We start from the raw sequence: 24571 nt of genomic DNA, 5'->3' as shown, positions 1-24571 counted from the left end.
CTGCTCTGTTTAAAGGAAGGTTTGAATGATTCACTGGTAATGAATGTATGGTTTGAGGCTTTCTGGAAAACCCCAGACCTTCTATTGATATTTCTCATAAGTTAAGCTTGGAGATCAATGATATATATATTTCTTTTCCTGAAAAAGAAGCAACGGTGTTGTACGATCTATGTTTCTTTTCAAATTTAAATTTCCAAGCAAAAGTCTATCAAAATGAAGGTAGCATTACAATTCTGAACAAATGTAAATTTGACCCTTCCTTCAAAGGAGCATGAAGCCAGTGGAAAGAAGAACTTGTGTCATTGTCAAATGAAGGTTAAATACAGTATCACAGCAACTTAGCAACATCTCATTATCTCAGGTTATTCATTGAGACAATGTGGAATAACAGACTTCCTTCAGCGTTCCTGTCCTCTGTGTGTGTACTGAACTGTAAGTTAGAGTATGATCACAATGTGTTGCTTCATAACAATTATAGAAATCAAAGAGGTGACACAGCAATTTTGGTTTAATAACGGAACATTCTGTCTTCGCGAAACACATGTCAAACAAGCTTCTATTGTCTTAGTGCAACTAGGCTTTAAGGAAATCACCTGGTTCCAACTTACCACGTTTTGAACTTGGTGATAATGAAGTCACTTTTTTGGATGCAAAACAATCTGGATCGAATGAAATTAGAAACAGTTGTTCCATGACAAAGCTCTATCCTGCAAAGTTTATCTGTTAACAGTTGTTCAAGGAATTTGTAACCAGCTTGATTTAGAATTGTCAGGATCCATCATACTTTTATTTTGTTTGCCATGTGGTTCTGTTTTGGTTTTCTGTCCCACATGTCATTGCTCACAGGTGTTTCCCATTACGTCTCTCTTTATAAACCCTCTCTGTGTTCCCAATTTGTCATACGTTGTGCGTGTTGTAATATGCTTCCTTGTTCTCGTGTGTATACTAAATCTCAATAATTGCTTTCGTCTCCTTGTCTCATGAAATCCATGAGAAGGATATTGTTTTTCATTAATGAAGCCTAAAAAAAAAAAAAGAAAAAAATCAGGCAATTATAAAAACCTGAGGAGAAGCAACAGAGTACTGTGATTTTATTCATTCGTTCATTGTCTGTAACCGCTTACGCAGTGCAGGGTCGCGGTGGGTCCGGAGCCTTCCCGGAATCACTGGGCACAAGGCAGGAACACACAGGCACAGGGACACACCAAACTCCTCACAGACAGTCCCCCCCACAACCTTCAGGTCCCTGGAGCTGTGTGACTGCGACACTACCTGCTGCTTGATTTTATTAATTTGTTTGATATTTTGTTCATGATGATTCCATAGTTTTTTTTCTTTCGGAGAAAGATATATGTTCAATAAAATTAAGAACAACGAGAATGAACTTTTACTGATAGGGTGGTGTCTGAATTATGCTCATAACGTAAAGAAAATACATAGTGTATGGACATATGCAAATGCTGTGATTCTCTAATTTAACTATAACAGCTGCCACTGCCCTCCCTATACAAAATACCAAATGGATGGAGTTCTTTATTTGCAGACTTTGCATTTTTAACAGATACGTTACTTCTGTGTTTTGGTTTAGTTTTTTTTTGTTGAGAACAGAAACCATCAGCATGAATCAAGAAATGTTTAAAATGGTTTCTATAAAAAAAGGGGGGGGAATTATGTCTTTTATAGACATCCTATTATATTAATCATGCTTTTTGTTTTCCCTTTTGTGTAAATATACCATAATCTATCATTTGTTTTTGTTTTGTACAGCATTCACAAATGCAGATTTTTTAGATTGCATTTGACATGCAGCATCTGAACAGCTGACTTAAAGGTTGTTGGGTCATACCTACTGTGTATGTCCCAGTGAACAGGGCTGAACCCATGACCAGTCACCTACTCCTCCTCCTCTTCTTCTATCCATGCTTTAGGACCACTCTGTTTTCATACCACCAACTGAACCGACTATTTCATCAATCTGTTTGTGTTTTTGATATAAATGGATGTAAAAACAGTTCTGATCATAGCAAATACCCAATCAAATCTGACACTGCTCTGATCATGGGAGACATCATCTGATGACTATTTGTAAATATATATATATGGGCACTGTGAATGTCTTTAAAATTCATTCATACATTTTTTCATTCAGAGAACCACTTGATATAATGTCTATTATCCAACGTCATAAATAACACCAATATCTTGTGATCAAGCCCAATTTACTTTTGCTCACTCCACCCCAAGTTGTTAATGGTGATTCTAAAACAATGTTTTGTTTTGTTTTGTTTTGTTTTTTTGCATGGGTGTGCGCTCTTCTCTTTTCCAGACTACGCTCTGAGGTTCCCACCATTCCATTTCTGGGCTCCACCCCCAACTTGTTTCCAGGGAGGCCATTTCTCCTCCCCTCTGAGGAGATATGGAGCCTCAAGGGAGTCTGGGAGTGGAGGGGGAACAGGGGGTTCTGGTTCCAAGCCCCAGGAGCGAAGCTGTGACCCATGACATGGAGGAGCTGTCCTTGCAGCCCAGTCCGACTCTTCCACCCATTAAGGAACGCAAGAACGGTGAGCAAATTCACATGGTTAGTCCTGGCAAATGCCAAAAGTGTGCGTAAACTGCACAATCACATCACTCTACCTCCTACTTCCTCATCATCAGTTAAACTCCAGCGCTGTTTTGACACTGAGAAAATAAGCCCCTCCAGACAGCTGAGAAATTTGTTTGTGGAGAGAGAAGTGAGGGAATTACAGTGGAATTGCATTCAGACGCCAACATATAATCATGGCTTAAACAGCCCCTTTAACTCTTGTCCAGAGGTTTCTTGGCTCGTTTCAGGGTGCACGACTGGTAAACTAATATGATATATCTTTGTGTCAACTTCCATCGCCAGATCATTCTGATATTGGAGGGTCTCAGACCTGTGCTCAGCGATGCTGATTCTTGTCACTGCTTTGACTCCTCTGGCGCTGAAACGTTTCACTGCATTCTTGAGACCTCTGGTCACTGTGACTTTGTGTTCCCTCGGTCACCTCCGTGGCAATTTTCGTTTGGTTCTCACAATCCTGGCCAATGCTCCAGGCTGGAAATGTTTTACTGGCATGTGAACCATAATGAGAGGGCAAAAAGGGACTGGCTCGGTGGACTGGCTGGCACTGAACTGTGCTCTATTAGCCATTGACATTTTCACATAGTCCCTGGGAGCCACACAGTGGTCATCATTGCCCAATAGAGGACAACTTAAGAAGATAATGTCAGTGTATATTATAAAGACTGTGAAGTAATTTGTTGCACAGGGTAGGAGGAAACAGAGACACCAACAAGTGTGTAATTCAGGACCCCACAGTCTTCACTCAGCTCCTGTATTATTTAACTACCCCCAAACCTGGTTTCAGCTCCTTAGAAATACAATTGAAACCGTGACTCACTGTAGCAGTTATCTCAAAAATGAAAGAAAAATGTCTTTGTTTGTTTTCACTGGTTCATGTCTGACAAATCATTACTGAAATGGCTTGACCTCTGGCACTCCCAAAATAAAGGGTTCCAAAAAATGGGGGAATAATAATATTCACACGGTACACAGGCCTTGATATGATATGGCTGGGGTATGTCAGTTTTGACACAGAGATTTTGAAATAATGGAGGGATTTTAAATTCCTTCGCAGAAATTTGTGGAAGGAATTAACTTAATAATTCCAAATTCATGTAAAATATTCTCATTCTGTCAGCGTGACGTGTTTTCCTTCAAGCCTACTGCACTATATATTCTCAATCTGATAAATATCCATCCCAATCTGAGAGCTTCAAACTGTAAGCAGGAGTACTATGTAGACACACTCTGTCCAACCTTGCTCCAAAAGTCTCTTCTGTAAGTGTTCTCTTTAACAACAAAAAGTATTTATTCAACATGAACAACCTGAACTGTACATGTATAGCTACATTTTTATAGTGGTGAGGTTAATGTGTTGCCTATCTGCTGCAATATGTAGGCAAATTTCTCCTGCTCCTGCTCACACTAGTTTTAATTTCTGTTTCAGAGGTGTATTAGGCTGGGAGTGTAGGACTGGATGCCATTTGTGCTTATTAGAAATGTTAGAACCATGCCCAGAGGGTTATTAGACAAATTTTACACCTTGTTTATTGGATTTTAAATCCAAAGGGCATTATATCTGTAGTCAAGTCTATATACGTGGCTGCCCTGTCTTGTCATTATTCACTCGTTATAATCTGCCAAAGAGTGGCTAGTAACTGGCTGGAAATTTAAACCATTCATTCTTTATCACCCTCCACTGCTTTACTCTCAACATGCTGTCTCTCTCTCTCTCTCTCTCTCTCTCTCTCTCTCTCTTTTTTTTTTTATTTTTTTTTTAAAGTTTTCTTTATTGCCTTCTAAAAGGTCTTGTTGTGCTTGGCTCTGTTAGTGTCACCCTAAAACGTTTCCCTGAGGAAATTCAAAAATATGTTGCATAACCAGCATGCAGGCTAGAAATAATTGCAATTCATCTACTTTTTATGGTGCTTGTGAAATAACAATCTGTCGAACTGACTGAAAATATTTGTATTTATATAAAGTATTTGTATTCCATTACTTCACATTAAAAACTTACGGTTTTTAAGTTTATGGTAATGATAGTTTATCTTATGGTATTTTGTGATACCAGTAATGATACTTTTTGAAGATACGATATTATCACTTGCTGTAAAGATAAGTGAAGGCTAAAACTTATATACGTTCTTTTCCAGATGACAGAGATAAACAGTGTTGTTACATAAGGTGGGATGTGTGTTCCCCGCCCCGTTTACGGCTCGTTTTTTTAGGACATACTGGAACTCATAAAGACTATACATTAATGTGGAAAATATAAATAGAAACTTGGTTTAGAAACAAAGTTTCTCAGTATTGAAGTTCAGCTTCAGTCGTGTATCCGCCGTTCCTCTTTGACGAAAGAGTCGATTGATCCTCCGATTCCAAGTATTCATGAACCGAGAGTCCACTCCAAATCTTTGGATTGAATTCCAAAAGAGGCGGGTTGCGCATGCATAAGAACATTTTCTTTCTTTGTGCTTTATATATTATATACATAACTTGCATATAAAGTATATATTAGAATATATTCCATATATTCTTCAAACTTGATTGATATCCACTACGGTTATTGATAGGCCTCCTGTATTATGATATTCTAGAATGGATTTTAATGCGTATCGACTCCAATTTGAATCAGTTAGAGTCGACTCTCTGGAATCAAACACCAGTTCACATGGTCAACGAATTTGGCTGCTATTGCCACGCCCCCAGCCATTGATTGGCTAGGCAGAGAAAGGGAGAGAGTGAGAGAGAGAAAGAGACAGACAGACAGACAGACATAGACTGTATGTGTGAGTTGGGACAAAGTGTATCTGTGATTGTGATTGTGTGTATGAGCGGGAGAGAGAGTGGTAGGGAGTTCAATTGCACAACTCTTCTCCGTTTCTGCTTCTGACATACGCGGCGCTCGGTCTCTCTCCCGCCGCTCCATGGGACTGCAGACTCGGCCACTATCGGCCCCGGCTCTCGGCTCCATGGCCTGCCTCCAAGTGGAAGCCCCGACCGTCTGCAGGGGTAAAGTCCCGTCTACTGCGGTTCTTAATCCACATCTGCTTCTGGTTGCGCTTGTAGTATTGCTTAAACTGAACGGAGTGTAGTTGCGGTTTGAAAATGCTTTTGATAGAGCTGCAGCAGGAAGTGAGTAAATAGAACTCGGTTTAAAAGCTGTTCGGAGTTCAGTGAAGGGTAGTTCAGGTTCCTGTTTGTGAAAGTGTGATGGGAATGCCAGAAATCTTTGCCATTAGTGAGGATGATGCTTTTGGTTTCCTTAAAATAGAAAATCTGTATTATTTCTGCTGAAATCGGTCTGATCTTTGCGCAATTTGTAAATGTGAGCAAATGACCTCAGGATTTGATTAAATATTTACCTGAATCATTTTCTTGATGTATGGCATCCGTCTTCAGCTACTTCATTTTTCTACTGCCATGTTTTTCTTTGTTTCAAGCACATATTGAATGTTTCTGGAGGAGCCTAACCTTGTGTTGATGTATGGCATGTCCTAAAGTACATAACTCTGAAGTATGCGCTGCTTGCTTTTGGGATGCTGCCCATCACTTATTACCATCAATCAGCCAGAGTGTATATTCATTTATCAGGTTTCCAACCTCACATTCATAAATTAACCTCAAGGCTCTAGACATTGTTTAAGTCCCCCCGTTCTTCTGTAAGCACTTATGCAGATACTGTAATCTCCAGAGCAGGGGAAATTTATTTTTTAGAGGTAATGTCAACACAGTGCAGAGCATTGTCACTGTGTTTCTTAAACATACTGAGCTTTGTCAGAGTGAAACGGGCTCAGTATCCATAACAAGACCATTTGATTTTATTTATGTGCAGAACATTCAGTGCTCTAGCCTGGTGTTTCGTGAATGGTTCAAGAGGAACAAGACTGAGGATTCGAGATTGGATCAGGCTGCAGGGTCTTAGCAAAGCAAGAGGAACTCAATACCTTTTGTTTATTTGAGAGTCAGAGAATGAGTGGCTGAGCAAGCTTGCATCACACATGGGTCAGCCAGGGTTCATGCGAAAGCACGTCAACAGCCCTGACTTCAGCCTGAGAAACGTAAGCTAGACCCAAAGTGGTGCATGTAGCTCCCACACTGATATTCAGATAAGACTGGTATTACTCCTCTGTTAAGGGCATGCAGTCAGTGCCTTTTAATTTGGACAACAAAGCCAAACTTGTGGCATAACACAGGACTTTTTTAGGGAAACCAGCCAGAATATTACAGCCAAATCATGGCAGGCACTTTTCTGTTTTGTTCATGGACTCACATAGCCCCTGGCACAGGTCATAGTGGAAAGCATGTAGCGGCACAGAGTGTTCCAATCTCAACCTCAGTTTTGGGAGGAGTTCGATTAATAGGGTGACGGAGAGGAAGATTCAGACCCAGTTCCCTTGCTAAAACATCCCTGACCCAAAGGCCTGGAAGGAGAGTGAGTCCACACTGATCTCAGACCCTTGTGCCGCCCCCAGACAGTGCCATTTCCCAGGACTTGTTCTCACAGCACTTGGTTTTATTTTCTCCAGGATGAGTCAGAGCCCCACTAAGATGTAGTGGAAGCTCTCTTGGGAGCACAGCAGGCCATGGTGTGCTGGCTCTCCTCTCTGGAGTCTAATCAAACTCGCATCAATAAATCTCTGTGATTTCTCAGTCAGCCGTACAGGTGTGTATGGACAATATGGCAATAGTTATTTTAAAACATGATTAGTATTTAAGCCCTAACTATATATAAATTGTATGCTCTGGTTTGATTCAAAAGAAAAATCCAACAGTAAGCCATTTCAACTCTTAAAATAGCTAGCTAAGCTGTGCTTACGATAGAAAAAATGCTAGACTTCTTGACACCTAAGGAAGTACACCTCATCACCTAACAAAAATGTTGAGTCAGTTCAGGCACACAGGAATAGTCTCATGTCCCTGGGGTTGGGGTGTAGTCAGAAACCTAACGTTTTCACTTATTGACTGTTGTCTAAGATATTTTTGCTAAAAGACAAATGTCTCAAGTCATGTAAAGGAATACTAGGTAAGATTGGCTATTTTTGCCCCAGGGCTCCCTCTAGAGTTTTACAGCAGTGTCCTGAAATCAACAGGATGTGGGGTCCATGCTCAGCTTCAGATGTTACGTATAGCCCTTTTCCACCAACAAGTTCTGGCTCAGGATTCATAGAAGCTTGGTGTTATCCAGCAAACTGGCTTACATATTTCAAACACTTTTGATGGGAACAAAGAATATGGCTTTGGAGGGGGAGGCATTGCAGGGTTGCTTGGGTCTGGCATTGTTTTGGCTAAATCTGTGTCAGAACAATAGATTAAAGGATAGAGTGAGGAAAGAGTCATGGTTTATCCACTGTTTACAGCTGGTTCAGATCAGGGTGATGGATGATAATGAACATGTTACTCAAATCCAGCTTTTCTGAGTCACTAACAATTGAGTCGCTGATCTGAGTCTGCATCTTTTCCATCTAGTGGTCAGAAGCTCTTAATACTGGAACGAGGAATCGCATAGTAGAAACTTTTGTTCTATCTCTTATATAATATATATCTCTTATATATATAATTCTTTTTTTTTTCTTTTTGTTATTACTGTTTTATCACCTAGCTGTAGTGGCCTGCACTTTATAAGGCATCACATCATTTGCCACTACTCAACTTTCTTTTCAAATATTATTGCTGCGCAGTAGCATTATTCTGCTGAAGTAACACATTCTTCCTTGTGTGTTTATAAATGTTTAAACTGGGTGCCTCTCCTGTGGTGTATGATGACGGAAAATACCACTGGACGTTGTCCAGGGATTTATAGGCTCTGCGTAATACTCTGTGTTTTGCTGCTGGGCCAGGGGTTTGCTCTTTTTTGAAGTTCCAAAAGCTTAATGGATCAGTGTGTCCCCATCCAGAGCAAGACTAAGCATTTCACTTTTTATGGGAGATATTGTTCAGCCAGTGCTGAGCTGATGTCATGAGAAGCAGCTGATAGGAATGTCAGACTTTGTTTATTAGTCTTTCTTTCATTGCTAACAGACTCAAAAAAGCCTCCCTCTCAAGTGGATGTCTCTCAGTAGCTGTAACATATGTTTGCTGTACGCATACTTTAAGATCAGTCCCTTCAATCCTTTTTCCCGACTGCTTCTTTCATTACTTTGGAATAAAAGTAATCTTCCAAAAAAAAGTGAAGTGAATAATCTTGGCTGTGGATTTGCGTGCTACGGATTAAATATATTGAAAAGATGAATGATCTGTTTTCTTTTCGCTTTTGCCCCGATGGGTTAATAAGTGACCTTGACATGTCTGGTTTGTATTACTGCTTTAGAGCTACTCTGCCTTGTGCTGTATGAATCTGAGAAGCACTTAACTGCATGGGGTAAAAAAGAGTGAGTTTACTTTTGTGGTTTAAGCTGACCATACTTTTTTTCTGCTTTTTTACAGTCCTGCAGCTCAGACTCCAGCAGAGACGCACCCGGGAGCAGCTTGCGGACCAGGGCATCATGCCACGTGAGTATGCAGCCTGTTATGGATCAAAACAACTAAATGCCACCCAGTAATGTTTTAAACGGGTTATTAATCTTCCTGAAACAGCCACCAGAGAGACTTGCAAAAATGGAGTCATCAATTTGCTGAAGTCATACATGGCCTTGGGTGAATATTATCAGTTAATCCACTGTTGTGGAAGCACTTAATATCACAGTTTGTTCTTGGCTATTGAACACTCTCTTAAAGGATTTGGATGAATCAGACACAAAATTCCCCTTGTCTCAAATGTAGTAGATAAGCCAAGGCTTGTTTTGTGCCCAAAGTCTGTGTCTTCATCTTTGCACTCGAGTTATCATTTGTATATATTATTGTTATTTATATATTTAAAAAAATAAATAAGAACAAGTATGAGCAATTCAGTCTGCTATTAATGTTTCTAGATGATGAATTACGCTGTGCCTATTTTTTTTATCAGTAACAGCATATTTAATACAACTAGATAGTCTGTAGCCCGATTAAGAATAATTATTTACTTGACATAAGAAGCATAAAGGCCTGCATTTTGTACAGTGCTAATTTGTGGGGTATAACCTTTCGTTATCTGTTAGTGACGTTAGCCAGTCGATGAATTTGAGATTAGAAATTTGCAAAAATTAAACCAACCATAATAATATTTACAAGGGTTTACAGTTTGGCCTGTCACCATGCTGTTTCTGCGTTAACCCAGTAAAATATACTTTACAATTATGTAACTGTTGCTGTTGTAAAAATAGTATTTATTGTGCAATATGATTGGACACATGGCTCGTTTACCAGCGATGTACTGAATCATGTTTGACAAGAAAATGTCATGATAAATATTTTTAGATATTGGTCCACTCATGCAGTTATGGAATGTCCTTCAGATGTTTTTACTGGTTTTCTGTATGTTTTCTGAATGTGTGGCTATTTGTACAAATTTCTCAGAGGTACTCGTCATTCCTGATTTGTTTTTTCAGGGAAAAACAAAAGCTACATTTAATTCTAGGTGAGGAAATTTTTAGGCTTACAATTATCACAAAATTCAATTCTATTACAAACTCTGTCCCATCCAACTTAAACCAAATGAGGTGCAATTGTTGCCACAGATGTTGACAAAATTTGCTGTAAAATCAAGTAGCTTAGTTAAAAATAGAAAAAAAAAAGAATGAAGATAATAATCTCACTAATTAGCCTTCTAGTAGTTCTAGCGCAAAATGAAAGAAGGGTGTTTGTACACCAAACATGTCTTGGCTGGATGTTTTTAAACTAAGAGGAAAATGTTGTGGATTAGATTTTTCATCAAACTATTACTTTAAGCCTCTTGCTTGATGTAAAGTGGAGCACATTACCCATAAGTCCCAGTTCTCTCCTAGTTTGTCCCATGGTGGATAGAGTGTGTCATGAGTGGTGGTAAGAGGAGCAGTTCTATAAAAAGAATGTGTCTGTGAAGGATACATGCTGATAAAGCTTGGAGAGAACAATGGTGTGAGTGATGTCTGTCTGGCTTGGCAGGAGTTTGCCCAGTGCTAGTTGTCTGCATGGGCAAAGTCTCCTGCAGAGCACTGAGCTCCAGACACGATCCAGACATGCTCCAGTCAGCAACTGGACCTCTCTCCTGCCCTGAAAGTGCTGTTTCTCAGCCCAGCACCTAGACCACCTGCTTCTAAAGTCACTTAGACAGAACAGTACTAAAAAGCAAATTCTATGTCAAGTGCCAGGAAGAGAATGCTTCAGAGTCTCATTTGAGTGCTTCTTTAGTGGCTGACTGCTTGAAGCCAACGCAGCAGAAATGGCATGATTAGGAGGTAATGTTGGTTTAGGGGAATGAGTAATACAGAGCCACCAAAAGGAGGTCGAGTAAACTGTCTCTTACCAAATCAACTGCCCCAATCTCCTGTCATGAATGGGTGAAACAGTCACTTCCTGTTAATCGTGGAGGCAAGAGCATTGTAAAAACCAGCTAACCAACCAAAGGAAACCTTTCATCTTGACAAAGAGTTTGTGTTCTCAGAAGCAGAACTCTTCACTCTGGCAGAATGCTGACTATCTGGTTTCACTTCTGCAGATAAAAATCTGCCTGAGATTTTCCCCACGTGTCTTTCCATGCACAGGGTTTTCACAGGATTGCTCTTAGCACACCAGCCGTGTTGTAGAGTTGAATACAGAAATATTAGATGGAAAGGTTCTGTAAGCAAATAATGACATGTGATGTGTCTTTCTCTCTAGCGCTGAAGACTCCTGCTGCCTTTCATGAGCAGATTCGAAGCCTGGAGAGAGCCAGGGTGAGACTCTGAGAGACCTGTCCTAATAATCCTGAAAAGAAATAACTGTAACCATATTTTATAATCATTTTGGACTGTTAAGTAATGATTGTGTTAACTGTACTGCTCTGTGAAGGCAGGTGATACACATGTTTTCATAGCTCTGGGCAAATGGTTTTGTTGATTTTCTAATTAAAATCAAGTACAAACCTCTGCTGAGAACACACAGTAAATGTTTTAAGTCATATTTATGATGCATGTGCTTAATTTTACATATTGGGTGTTACTTATTAATGAGATATTTTAGTTCCTTTATTTTGTTAAGCATAAAGGGCAAACTATAGTTTGTCTAGGGTTATCCTGTTTTTGGCATACTACTGAAAATTTGACATGCTTCATTGAAATTTTTTTCCTCTCCCTTTTTTCTTGTGCTAATTTACTCTGGTCAGACTGAGAATTTCCTGAAGCACAAGATTCGTACTAGACCTGAGCGTGCAGAACTTGTGCGCATGCACATCCTCCAAGGTAACCACACCACCCACCTTAAACTCTGATAATGACTGTTCTGAGAAAAGCACAAAGATGCAATGATTTACAAAATCATTGATTTACAATTTGACTAGATAAAATGTTCCAGTCTGTCTGTCTGGAAAATGAGATTTTGTCCAAGATAAGTAAAAACAACAATCTGATTTTGTTAGTTCTATTGAAATTATTTTTAACTCAGAACATATAAATACAATATTTCCAGTGTTTTAGTTGACCAATTTATATATATATATAAAAAAAAGAAGCAACGCTGTTGTAGCACATGCAGATTCATCTTGGCATTGTCTAGCTGAAACGAGCATAGATTTTCTAGGACAAGATACCTCGATATCAATGGTGCCTTCACACACATGCAGGTCACCCATGCCTTATGTTGCTTTTGCATGTTTCACTGATAAGTGTCGTAGCATAATCTGGATGGTGCCTTTTGTCTTTGGCACGCAGAACCCAAAACATGCAGAAATGTGCATGGATTTCCTGAATCTTTGCTATATATGATTTTGTGAAAGACCTGAAGTGTTAGTAATCTTGTGCTAAGGAATGTCTGATATTTCAATATGTCCCAACTTTCTGTTGTGTAGGTCAAATAATCTGATAAATTTATCACAATCTCACAAGCAAATATTAGCAATATCAGTTAAAATTAAGATGATTTCACCTGCTAAGATATCTTTTTTGGCCCTCTGAGATATGCTATGCTTGATACTGACCACTCACTGTGTTTCAGAGACGCTGGCTGAGCCTTGTCTTCAGGCCACTCAGATGAAGCTGAAGAGAGCACGACTGGCTGACGATCTCAATGAGAAGATCTCCCAGAGACCTGGCCCCATGGAACTGGTAGAGAAGAACATCCTACCTGTAGACAGTAGTGTTAAAGAGGCCATCATTGGTAAGCAATCTGTCCTACAGCAGTCATCTTGAAACCATTCTCTAGGTTTCATTGCCTGTGAAAAGAGTCACTTAGCATGTGTTTCTGCTTTGGATTGTGCTGCTGCCACAGAAGGTCAAGTGAACTATGACAAGACCTTGGCTGTGTATAACTTTGATGATGACAGCAGTGAAGCTATGTCCCCAGATGGCCCAGCCAGTCAGGAGTCTCAGTGCTCAGTTCCATCCCCAAGAGAAGCTAAGTTGCCTGAGATATCTTCTGCTTCTCAAAGTCCTGGTTCCAGTCTACAGGTAAAGCTCTCTCAGCACTCTACCTATCTATTAAAACTGGACTGTAGTAGGGCACCAACCATGATTATATTTGGCTTGAAATATCATCCAGTATGAAGGTTTACTTTTAGGCTTTTTGATAACAATACCATTAAAACATCAAAATATTCTGTTGCTATTGGAATAACTGTTGGTTTGTAATGTTACTTATGTTTGTTTGATTTTGTTGGTGGATTTTTTAGACATTGCAGGTTTCTGCTCCTTGATGTGTCATTCAATTTAAACATTACATCATGTCGATAATTTCAATTTTTATAAGGATCATACTTGTATCCGGAAAAATGCTTTGATATTGCCCTCCGAAGATATGTTCCTGAAAAATGTCAGAAATCAGCATTGGCCTGCTGTCTACATTGGCTCAAATTTCCCAGAATCTAGGATTAATACTGCAGCTCTCTTCCATATAAAAATGTAACCTATTTCAGCTTTAGAATATAGCTGTTGTGAGCATTTCTGTTCTGTTTCTAGCTCACATCCCACATCCAGCTTGTGTTCTCTGTGGTGTGGTGTTAGATAGATTTATTGCAGTTTCTCCTCCTCTTTGTTTGACGTAGCATGGCCATGTGTTTTCTGTCTGTCTTTATCTCAGCTCTGTTCACCTACGGTTCAGAGCTCAGAGTTACTTGGGCATACATCCTCAGAGGATCAAGCGAATGCTCGGCCCCCAGCTGCTCCTCAGCTGTCCACCACTGCTGCCCCCACCAAGTCTGGCCCCACCCTTCTGAAGGTGAGCCGTATTGTTTGGGTGATGTAATTTCCTGCCAATGTTTTTTTTTCTTTCCGCATCTAGTGGTCAGTGACTCAAGACTGACAAAGCTGTGTTATTGTTCTGCAGGAGGACTCTTTGTCATTTTATAAATGAATGATTCATTGTTTGGTTAAAATAAAATAATTACAGACAACCTTTGACCACTTCAACTTGACATGCTGCGGAGGTTTATTGTTATATACAGAGATACGACCAGACATGACCAATCCCTTATTGATACATTTATTCAGTCATAGTTGGTATAATATGCATGTGTCATTTCAGAATATGATACACATCAACCTCTCAGTTCATTTATTTTTCTATTAATTGAACAGAATGTTTTTATTTGATTAATGGCACAGATTTGGAGAATCAAAGTAAACCAAAAAGCAAAGCACATTCGTAGTTTCTTACATGGAACGATGTGCAGTGATTCACAGGCCACAGTGATCCTCCTGAACCACAATCTGCCTTTCTAGAAACTGTCTAGTATGTTATGGCTGATATTATTTGCTGACTTCAACATAAGTCACAAGTTTCAAACCTGCAACAAAGGTTTACCTAAGATTCTAGGCATTGTCCTTTCTGAGCTGAAAAATAGCACTTGATCCTAATCCTAACATGAACTCTACCTTTTGTGATCATGTTCCTTTGATCTGGCCTGCTCTCTGTAAAACTGGATTTACAAGTACAATCAGTGGTGGGACACCCTGGGAGGACTCTCCAAAGCAGAGGACAGTGATACTAAACAGTCTGTCACACTAAGAGTAGTCGGAGACTGTCAGGGGCACTTGAGGCCAAAACGAAGGCTGAAAAGATTCAAGTCAGCACAACACAGCTGTTTTTTGTCATCTATTCAAGGTCAAATGAAACGTTCACCTTTATTACACAGTGAAATACTGATGAAAGTACCGACCTATGAACAAAAAAAGCAAGGCAATAACTTGTGCATTCATCATAATCCGTACCCTCAAAGCATATTCCACATATTTGTTCTGAGATCCATCCCTGCCTCCCCAGGGAGTGTATCTGAGTGTCCGTGTTCTTATGAAGCCAGTCTGAAATGACGTTATTGCAGCTCAGTAGCTTTTACCTCCCTCCCTTAGATGCCAGAGCCATTTTCATGTGCATCCTGTAGCTAAGTGTTTCAAAAACAATGAGGGTCATGTCCCCATCCATGCATCCTGTTTCCCCATCCTGTCATTTTAGGTGGATGTTTTTCCTTGTGGCCCTCCTATTCACCAGCCAATGCTAAAACGTTGCAGCTTCACCCACAAATCTCTCAGTCCAGGAGTGTAGTTCAGTGCTGACTGCAGAGTTGGCACTTGGACCCACTCACTCCACCTTACTTCACTGTGTGATTTCAGGTGTGTTTGGAAAGCGTCCCTCCTGACATAACTCTCCCCTTCCCATTTCAGCAAAGTCAGCCCAAGCTACCCAGCGAGAGGAGCCGCAGCAAAAAGAGCAAAGAACCCAAGCCCAGAGTGAGAAAGCTAAAATACCACCAGTACATCCCACCAGACCAAAAGCAGGAGCCCAACGAGACCCCTATGGACTCGGCCTACGCTCGACTGCTCCAGCAGCAGCAGCAATTTCTGCACCTCCAAATCCTCAGCCAGCAGCAGCAGCACTACAACTACCAGGCCATCCTTCCTGCACCTCTTAGGTGTGTGGTTAGTTCAGCAAACACAGCACTGCACAGACATTATTAATAACCACAAGGTGCAAGAATAATTACAGCATGTGAACATCCACATAGGCAACAGTCAAATATTTTCATCAGTTTCAGTGCGTGCTATCGTGTTTCATTCACTATAATACATACAGAACAGTTTCTTGTTGCGTTTTTTATATGAGCACATGAACATTATTATGAATTCAACAGCATTTGAGACATCACAAAACAACTATTATATTGAAGTACTACTTCACAAAAAATAATAATGCAAAGAGCAATGGATGAAGTGGAGAACGCCTCATATGATCTCATTTGCAAATTGCTAAGTGTTTGTCCTCATTAATAATCATGTTCTTATATTTAGAGATAGTATTCCATTTGCATCACTTAGTTGGCTGAAGTGTATTTGCACTTCTATCATTTGCTCACAATCGCGATATGTCAAGTTTGACACTAAGATGGAAGACCTTGGAGAGAGACGATTTCAGCAAGAGTTGTTATATAACACAGAGTGGAATGCAAACATGGCGAGTGTTGATTAATGGTCCGTGAATGCCCGTTTCACCTATCAATCTGGCCTAACAGAACTTGTCAGTGCCTCGGCCCGAGCACGGCAGTTCCTCACATTCTTGTACTCTCCGGCCCCTGTTTGTGCCAGATGCACTTCTGCTGCTATTGTCTGATCTGCACCTTGTTAATTGTGAATGATGAGGATACAGGAAGTTTCGCCTTTCTCTGGAACCTCCTGTTCATTTACTATCCTTCATTTCTTGTTTGGATTTCATAGGTCTGGAGGCGAGTCTCAGAACAGCTGTCCCAGTGTGGCCCTGGGCAGCAGCAGCCAATCACTCTCTTCTCCTATTGTAGTGTCCCTGCCCAGTGCTGCCCCTGCACGCCACAATCACACCATGAACAACCGAAAGCCTGGCCCTCTTCCAGCCAACCTGGATGAAATGAAGGTGTGGCATACAACACTGTACATTTCGTTACAGCCAACACAGTCAGTAGTATGGAAAGAAGCAGTATGTTTTGTGTGTTTGTATTTTAATTTAGTCAGTTTCACAATAAAAGTTTTTACCTTGACAAAATAGTTTGCTGACATATACTAATGTCAAGTTTTAATATGTATATATTTAATTTAGCACATAAAGTGTAATATAAAATCTTTGAAAAAAAAAAAAGCTCCATGATGATTTCACAGTCCTTGTTTACAACCATCACATGCACTGATTTTTAGATTCTTTAAAGAGCTGGTAAATGTTGAGAACTATCTTTACACAGGTGCACTTTTTTTACCTTGCAAATACTAGACCCAGCAGCATTTTGTTGAACCTAAGAGCTAAGCATGGGAAGCTGATTGGCTCATTTTGCTTAAGGGTGGACTTTATCCATAAACAGACTGTTGAGCAATACGAGAACTCCCATAAATATTTGAACCAGTGATCAGTTTCCTTATTTATTGCACACAACACTGTCATACAGATCCTGTCGCAGGAGAGCATTTATCTCGTCCTGTGGGCTATTTTCACTGGCCTCAGGACAGCAGTGTCTGTAGCCCTGCCCTGTGTACGTGTCATAATAATGCACAGATCTGATTGTTTTTTAGCATCACGTGTGAGATGTACAAAGCAAGCGATTGGTCTGTGAGTTTCCTGGACCACTAAACCTCTATCATAATGGCTAGAAAATATTACACCAGTTAGAATACTCTTAACTAATTAATTAAATAGTTCTCAACAGTTTCAGTTAAGTCCAGGTCCGGATAAGACAGCATATGGGTCCAGACACAGACAGTGGTCTGCGTATTACTGACCCCTGGCTTAGTGATTCTTTTAGACCTTTGGCTGTCAGTATAGATGTTTCAGATTAGTGTTATTTTAAGGAAAAAATTCTGACATAAAAATAACCTTTTAGCTCAAACTGTACCTCTTTAATCAGATTTTCTGCTTTCCCTCAGGTGGCTGAGCTAAAGATGGAGCTGAAGCTGCGGGGTCTTCCCGTCTCTGGCACCAAGACAGACCTTATAGAAAGATTGAAGCCCTACCAGGAGAGCTCCCCAAGCCCCCATCCAACTACAGACTCCACAACTTCTCCAGCCAGCCACCAGCCAGAAAACATGATCACAACTCCCCCGGTGTCTCCTGTGCAAACAGATGGGTCAGCGGCTGCCCCTATGGAAGAAGCCATAGTTGATGGCAGTGCGATAGTTGCAGGATCTCCATCTCCATCTCAGCCAACAGCAGGCTCATCACCCCTGAAGAAGGAAGACTTGGATACCAAAGTATCTGATAAAGACCAGCGTCTGCATGAGAAAGAGCGGCAGATCGAGGAGCTAAAGCGTAAACTGGAGCAGGAGCAGCGTCTGGTGGAGGAGCTGAAGATGCAGCTGGAGGTGGAGAAAAGAAGTCAGCAAGGTTCCGCACCACCACAGAATGAGGCCAACCCCCCAGCTCGGATCAAAGAGGAGCATGACACAGCCCCCAGTTGTGCCTCGACACAAGGCTCCATGGCTGCATCCCCAGCCCGGCTTAAACAAGAGGAAAACCACTCCCAGCTGCACATGGCCCCTCTGCAGCAGTTCTACATAAGCCCTTCACAGCAGCTGACCCAGACCACTCTCATCTCTCAGCCATCCCCTCATGTTCTGCTGCCCACTACCATCCACTTGACGTCCAGTGCTCCACAGGTTACTACCCACTCAGTTTACAGATCCTAAGCCTATTAAAAACTAGTAAAATGAAATCAAACCTGTCTGGAACAGAACTTAATCAAAATTGGAAACAGAGATTCAGATTCCAGTGAGCAAACCACAGTGTGAAATGTAGTGAAATAGTTAATAAAATTATTAATAATAATAATAATAATAATAATAATTCCTTTTAAGTGGCACGGTGGCGCAGAAGGTAGTGTCAATTTCACACAGCTCCAGTGTCCTGGGGCTGGGGTTGTGGGTTCAATCCCTGCTCCGGTTGACTGTCTGTGAGGAGTTTGGTGTGTTCCCCCTGTGTCTGCGTGGGTCCCACGGTCCAAAAACACTCATTTGTAGGTGGATTGGCGACTCAGAAGTGTCCATAGGGGTGTGTGTGTGTGTGTGTGTGTCACACTGTGAAGGACTGACGCCCACACCAATGTGTGTTCCCACCTTGCGCCCATTTATTCAGAGTAGACTATGGACCCACTGCAACCCTGAACTGGATAAGCGGTTACAGAAATGAATAAATGTATTAATTAATTTATTTTGTTTCAGCTGTAATTGAACATGCAGAGTCACAAGAATTGCATTGTTTAGGAATTCTCATAATTTTTTAATAGGCCTAATATGAACACAGTACTTGTAACAAGAGAGTAATAACCTGTTATTAGTAAGATATTATATTATTTTATTCACAGTGAATTAAATACACAGTGGAGCATTAAGTCAGATTGACCAAAATATTTCTCATCCCCAGTGAAAACTAAAAATAATCTGGTATTTCCTCTATATTTTCATCCATTTGTAGTGGCAATAGCATGCATGTTATTTTTTATTGTTTTCTGTACTGATTTTTAAACTCCAGACTAGTATTTTTATGAATCTATATGCTCATCTTCATTTTTCTCTACAGGCACAGCCAGTGTCTGTCCTGGCCCAAAGACAAAGTCCACTTGGGCAGCCACTGAAAGCTGAGAGCACAGCATATCAGCAGCATGCAAATCAGATACAAGCCACACCTCAGGTGAGCACCAGCCATCCACAATAATACTTTCAACAGTTGGTTGGATTTTGTTTTATTTATTTTTTTGGCACATGCCTATGTTGACATTTGTTCTCCTGGAATGAAGACTCCACAGTGCTTATCATTAAATCAGTGTTTCAGGACAAGCGTCTATTGTAGTTTTATTCTCTCAACCTTTCTTCTTGCAATGAATTTTCACCACAGCTCATAAATCCTCTGCGGTGTGCTCTGCCAGTAGCGGGGCCCAGCCCCATTTCTCAGTGACTTGGCTCAGGTGCTGAGATGGAAATCTTCTCTACTGCTCCCAGGCCTTGTTCCCCACTTATCTCCCTCATTGCCAAGACAATGGCAGCTGATGTCAGCTGATGAATTCCACTCTTAATAGCATCAAAAAGCCTGGCTCTGCTCAGGCACGAGAGCCGCAACAGGTGGCGAGTGATGAATAGGCGGCACACTCTGGTGCTCTGCAAGCAAGCCAGGCTCTCAGAATGTGCCTCACTCACACGCACAGCAAGCCTCACTGCAGTGATTTTATTTGCAGACAGTGCCACAGTTCAGCAGCTCGAGCTTCCAGCAGGGCCAGCCCATGAGTGAAGTTCCTCAGTGTTTCATCAGCAGCTCCCAGGAGTCCTGCTCGCCTAGAGTCTCTCCCAGACACACCACTCTCAATGGCCTCACCAACAAAGTAAATTATGATTTTTATTTTTAAACATTCCAGAAAAAGGAATTTCAGTACATGTGATTTCAGTTGAAAAATCACATTGATGGAGCTTTATGGAGCACCAAAAGTATTTGCGTACCCATGGGGGGGGTTTTAAACCAAATATTGAATTCTGAGAATCATTACACTCCTAATGAAAACATCAAAAGTAATTGATAGTTAATTTTTACCTTAAAATTATTTATCAGCAAACAAATTTTAATCCCAAAGACTGCAGCTTTTACCATCAAAATATTACTTTTATTTCTGACCTATAACAGTTCTCTTCTCCACATCAGCCTCCATCCCCCTGTCAGCCCACCTACATCCTCCCGACATTTACAAACCACCACAGCCCCAAGAGCAAAGACCCACCTCGCTATGAGGAGGCTGTCAAACAGACCAGAGCACTTCAGGCAACGATGCAGGTAACATGGAGGCCTACACAGAGCCGAGGTACACACAAAATACCGGTAAATGTGTCTTTCACTTCATCTGGGATCTGACACTGTGAACTCTTTTGTTTCTCCAAGGTTCCCACTGCAACCAGTCAACATATGGATGACTTGTTTGACGTTCTGATTGAGAGTGGAGGTGAGGAACATTAGACAGCTCAATGGGGCACTAAATTGTCTAAGGGTGCTTTACAAATAGTGGAGTCTGTAATTAATTTTAGCTGATAGAATTTTATATTTATTAGCTCAAGTTTCCTCACACAATCCAAAACACCTGCAAATAGGTGAAAAAAGTCCCCAGGTATGAGTGTGTTAGTAACTGAGTGAGTGTGTGATGGACATGCACTCTGTCCTCAGTGTGTTCTTATCTTGCATCCAATGATTTCATGAAGGCTCCAGAATCAGAAGATCAGTGTTCCTGTGCCTGTATTACTGTCATAATATTACCCATTAACAATTGGTGATAAACCAATAGAGGTTCAATAATGACATTCCGTTGCATATCTCGAGTAGGGCTGTGCCGTATCGCATCGTTCGTAATAATATCGTCACAATTTTTTAAAAATGGATAATGTGAAAATAGTGATATTTTGACTTGTTTACATAGTGACGTCATGCAGTTACCTGTAATTATGGCATACGTTCTTTACATGAGTCATTTAGGCACGGTGAAGGAAAGTAGAACGTGGTTCTGACATGGAGGAATTTGCTCCAAAGGTGGGAAGTGACTTCAGTCATGTGGAGGTGGTTTGGTTACAAAATATCAGATGTACAATAAACCATTGTATCATGTTAGAAATGCAAGAAGGCTTAAATATAATTATTATACATGTAATATGTATGTGTGTGTGTTATAAAAATAAACATAACCTTTATTTTGTTGCAATAGTATGTTCATGAAATTAATACAGTAATCCGTCGCTACTTCGCAGTTAATCTTTCGCGGATTCGCTACTTCGCGGGTTTTTTCAAGGCAGCTCATGGCCGCTATATATCGCGGATATTGAGGGAAAATCTAGGAAAACGAAGCAAAAAGATGAATAGCATCTTTCCACATCCAAGTGAAATTTACTTACGCTAAATCACAGTTTAGGAATTACTCTATTAAAGAAACTGGTAGGATATCACATGTAGTTCCAGCTGAAAAACATTATAGAATGACTGTTTAATGCAAAGGGTGGGTTGTTAACAGCACAGAGAGGATTTTTAAAAGTCCAAATACTCGTTAAATACATAAAAAAAATCTTTCCTCTACTTTGCGGAAATTCACTTTTCGCAGGTGGTCTTGGAACGCATCCCCGCGAAAAACGACGGCTGTTTTTGAGCGTTTGTCATATGGCCAAAAATATCGTTATCAACAAAATACCCTTAAATATCGTGATATTATTTTAGGGACATATTGCCCATCCCTATTCTGGAGTTCACGAAGGCCATTACAAAATGTATATTATAGTGTGTCTGTGGAGAAAGATTGCAAGCAGAAGTTCACTGATTTCTCTTCTGTTCTGTTCCTGTCCAGAAATCTCTCCTCTGATCAGACAAGACCCTCTCTCCCTTGACAAGCTCTTACCAGTTACAGCCAGCGTCACTACACTTCCCATCAACACAGCACTGTCCCGGCCTCCTCCACAAGTCCATGTAGCCCACCCACCAGAGCCTCCGCCCAGCCTGGTAGCACTGGCCTCAGACCATCAGTTGGAGGCCCTGCTGGAGGACACGCTGTCGGCTGATACAGAACCCCGCACTCTTAGCCTGATAGAAGAGCTTCACAGCCACTTATTGGAACAGCCTCATTCCCCGATGGACACAGACACACTGCCTTTCTCAGATTCTCCACCCACCTCCCTCCACCTGCCCCACACCAACCTGGACAACATGGAATGGCTGGACCTGACCACACCTGGACACGCAGGCCTCTCCACCCACGCTGGAGTGTTCTCCTCTGATTTCTTAGACTCTCATGATTTAAACTGGGACTGAGCAGCAATGGGAGTGGAGCCGGTGCAGTGAGCTATGATCCAGGTACATGTTAAAGCTCTTTTCACACGCGCACATTTCTCCGGGAATTTAAATGAGAAGTGGAAATCCGGGTAAAGTTTACCTGCCAATTTTCCCGTTCAAGGTCACTCCAGGATACTCTGGAAATTACCGTGTGTCAACAGAAGCCAAAACTTTACTAGGAAACAATCTACAGTCTGTTTGCAACCAACAAATATGACTTTGCTTTAATAAGTTAAGTCTTTAGTTTTTATGAGAAAAAAAAATTGTTTTGTATTTGATTCAGAAACAAAGCTGTTAGCCATTCGTGCTATGGATGTCGCCTCCTCTTTGCTGGGTATTTCAGCCGGGTGCAATCCAGCAAATACAGTTTAATGGCTGCGTGTGTGCCATAATGCCCAGACATTACCATTTATAATGACCCAATAATGTCGCTTAAGGAGCAAAGACTGCATTATGTGAGACTTGAAGAATCTCAAGGAAGCACTTGCAGAGCAAAAAATGACCACTGGTTCAAAAGAAAGAGGGGGTAAACGATTACAGCACTTTGGGGTGGGTGGGGGGCTGGCACTGCCTGAGGTGGTAGATTCTTTAAAGACAACCCTGTCATAGACATTGATTATGAGGGGTTCACTGCTCTTTTATCGGGGGCTGATGACCTTGGTCAGTGTCCAGGTGTTAGGACTATCTTTCAAGATTAGGAAAGAATATGGGATGTTTTGTAAATTTTTTTCCAATCTTCTCAACATAGTTTTAATCTTCTGTTTTCCATGTCGCTTTGGCAGCTTTCATATAATGTTTGACGAATTAGATGTTAGAATGGTTTACAACTATGGCTTTGCTTATTTCCTTTAAACAGTACCAGATTCTATTACACTCGTTCCTAAGGAAATAGAGGAAACGAGATTAGAATGTAAGTGGCACCTTTTTTTTGTGCCTTTGTTAAGAACGGTGTACAAAACCCTCTGATTATTAGCATCTGTTATGGCCAGTGTAAGGACATTTGTACAGAAAACACTTACACATTGCATTTATACTTTAACCTCCTTTAAACCCTAATTTGGCTTTGAGGGAATGCATTAGAAATCATTAGAGACTTAATAGTTAAAGCACTGAATATATTTAGGGGTGCACTGACATTGCAATAATACACAAAGGCTGTGGATATGACATTTACTCATGTATATGTCTCCCACAAAAAAATCAGACAATATTTGGATTGATTTTACCCAGAGATGTCATATTTATTTCTGTATGATTAAATACAGTCAAATTAAATTAAAAAACAGCCCGGTGTTATCTAAACATTCTGCATTTACAGGACATTGTCATCAAAAATCAGTTCGACGTTTCTGTCAAATACAGCTGTATAATGGCAGTCATTCTTTTAAAGCAATCATCTGCCATGATTCCAATATCATGTTGCATCCCTAAAAACATTCTTCAGGTTTCTTTTGCTGTGAATGCCATAAGCTCCTGGTTTGTTGAGCAGAGAAAGCAAGCTAGGGAGAGACATCTGTGCCAACGTGACCCTGAGTTTGTCCAACACAGTGCTCCTGGCCGCCAGCAAGTGTGTCTTTCTGGAAGCCTGTGTGTATATGTGTGTGTATAGGAAGGGTCAGAGTGAGTTTGTTTACCAAAGCCAGCATGGGGCCACTGTACAGACAAGCACATAGTCCACTGCTGTAACGGGGGGCTTGCCAGGCCATTATCATCCACAGACACAAAACAAAAGCAAAACAGAACAGTATTGACCCAGCCTAACTTTTTTTTCTTTTTTTTTTTCCTCCCCTCCATGCAGAGGGCACTGAGACTAAAACACAGATCAGCTGAAATCAGTACTCACAGCATTGTTTGCTTTGAGTAGAGCCTGCATTTATAAAGCATAGACAGGGCAGTGTCTGTTGGTGGTTATTAGTCAGTACTCTGTAGTAAAAAAGCTCCTGCATATTTGTCACAGTTTAATGAATTTGGAACTTTGGCAATTAGTTCTTCCAATGTCTGTTTTGGAAAGTCTGGCCACTGGTGTTTTTCTTGCCAACTACTCTCCCAAATGCATCTGAGAACAAAGAAGATTCTTAAGTGGTAGAGTGAGCATCACACTGAACACTTTCTCTCCCTGTTAAGATGCTCTCACACTAAAATGTGTTTGGAAAACTGCCTCCGGGT

The 24571-nt window shown here is 40.8% G+C and overlaps 1 protein-coding gene across 5 annotated transcripts in view; it reads left to right on the top strand.

Annotated features, from left to right (window-relative positions):
- Window positions 1–22915, top strand: part of mrtfbb (myocardin related transcription factor Bb) — a 34784-nt gene extending 11869 nt beyond the window's left edge. For 2 of the 5 annotated variants that reach the window (XM_066673960.1, XM_066673961.1), the window contains 15 exons: window positions 2327–2561; window positions 9011–9076; window positions 11303–11358; window positions 11787–11862; window positions 12614–12775; window positions 12887–13065; window positions 13694–13831; window positions 15274–15521; window positions 16321–16492; window positions 17491–18219; window positions 19139–19249; window positions 19791–19934; window positions 20231–20377; window positions 20483–20543; window positions 21924–22915. In XM_066673960.1, coding sequence (XP_066530057.1) covers window positions 2417–2561; window positions 9011–9076; window positions 11303–11358; window positions 11787–11862; window positions 12614–12775; window positions 12887–13065; window positions 13694–13831; window positions 15274–15521; window positions 16321–16492; window positions 17491–18219; window positions 19139–19249; window positions 19791–19934; window positions 20231–20377; window positions 20483–20543; window positions 21924–22384 — 2895 coding nt within the window. In that variant the 5' untranslated portion in view covers window positions 2327–2416 and the 3' untranslated portion in view covers window positions 22385–22915. Of the gene's footprint in view, window positions 1–2326; window positions 2562–5383; window positions 5597–9010; window positions 9077–11302; window positions 11359–11786; window positions 11863–12613; window positions 12776–12886; window positions 13066–13693; window positions 13832–15273; window positions 15522–16320; window positions 16493–17490; window positions 18220–19138; window positions 19250–19790; window positions 19935–20230; window positions 20378–20482; window positions 20544–21923 lie in introns of those variants that run through there. The other 3 variants (XM_066673963.1, XM_066673964.1, XM_066673965.1) reach the window with 3 other exon arrangements.
- Window positions 22916–24571: the final 1656 nt, after the last annotated feature.

This window comes from Hoplias malabaricus, chromosome 6 (genome assembly GCF_029633855.1).
Source record: "Hoplias malabaricus isolate fHopMal1 chromosome 6, fHopMal1.hap1, whole genome shotgun sequence".
NCBI lineage: Eukaryota > Metazoa > Chordata > Actinopteri > Characiformes > Erythrinidae > Hoplias > Hoplias malabaricus.
Note: the sequence above shows the minus strand (reverse complement) of the source record. Positions and strands in the feature narration are given on the sequence as shown.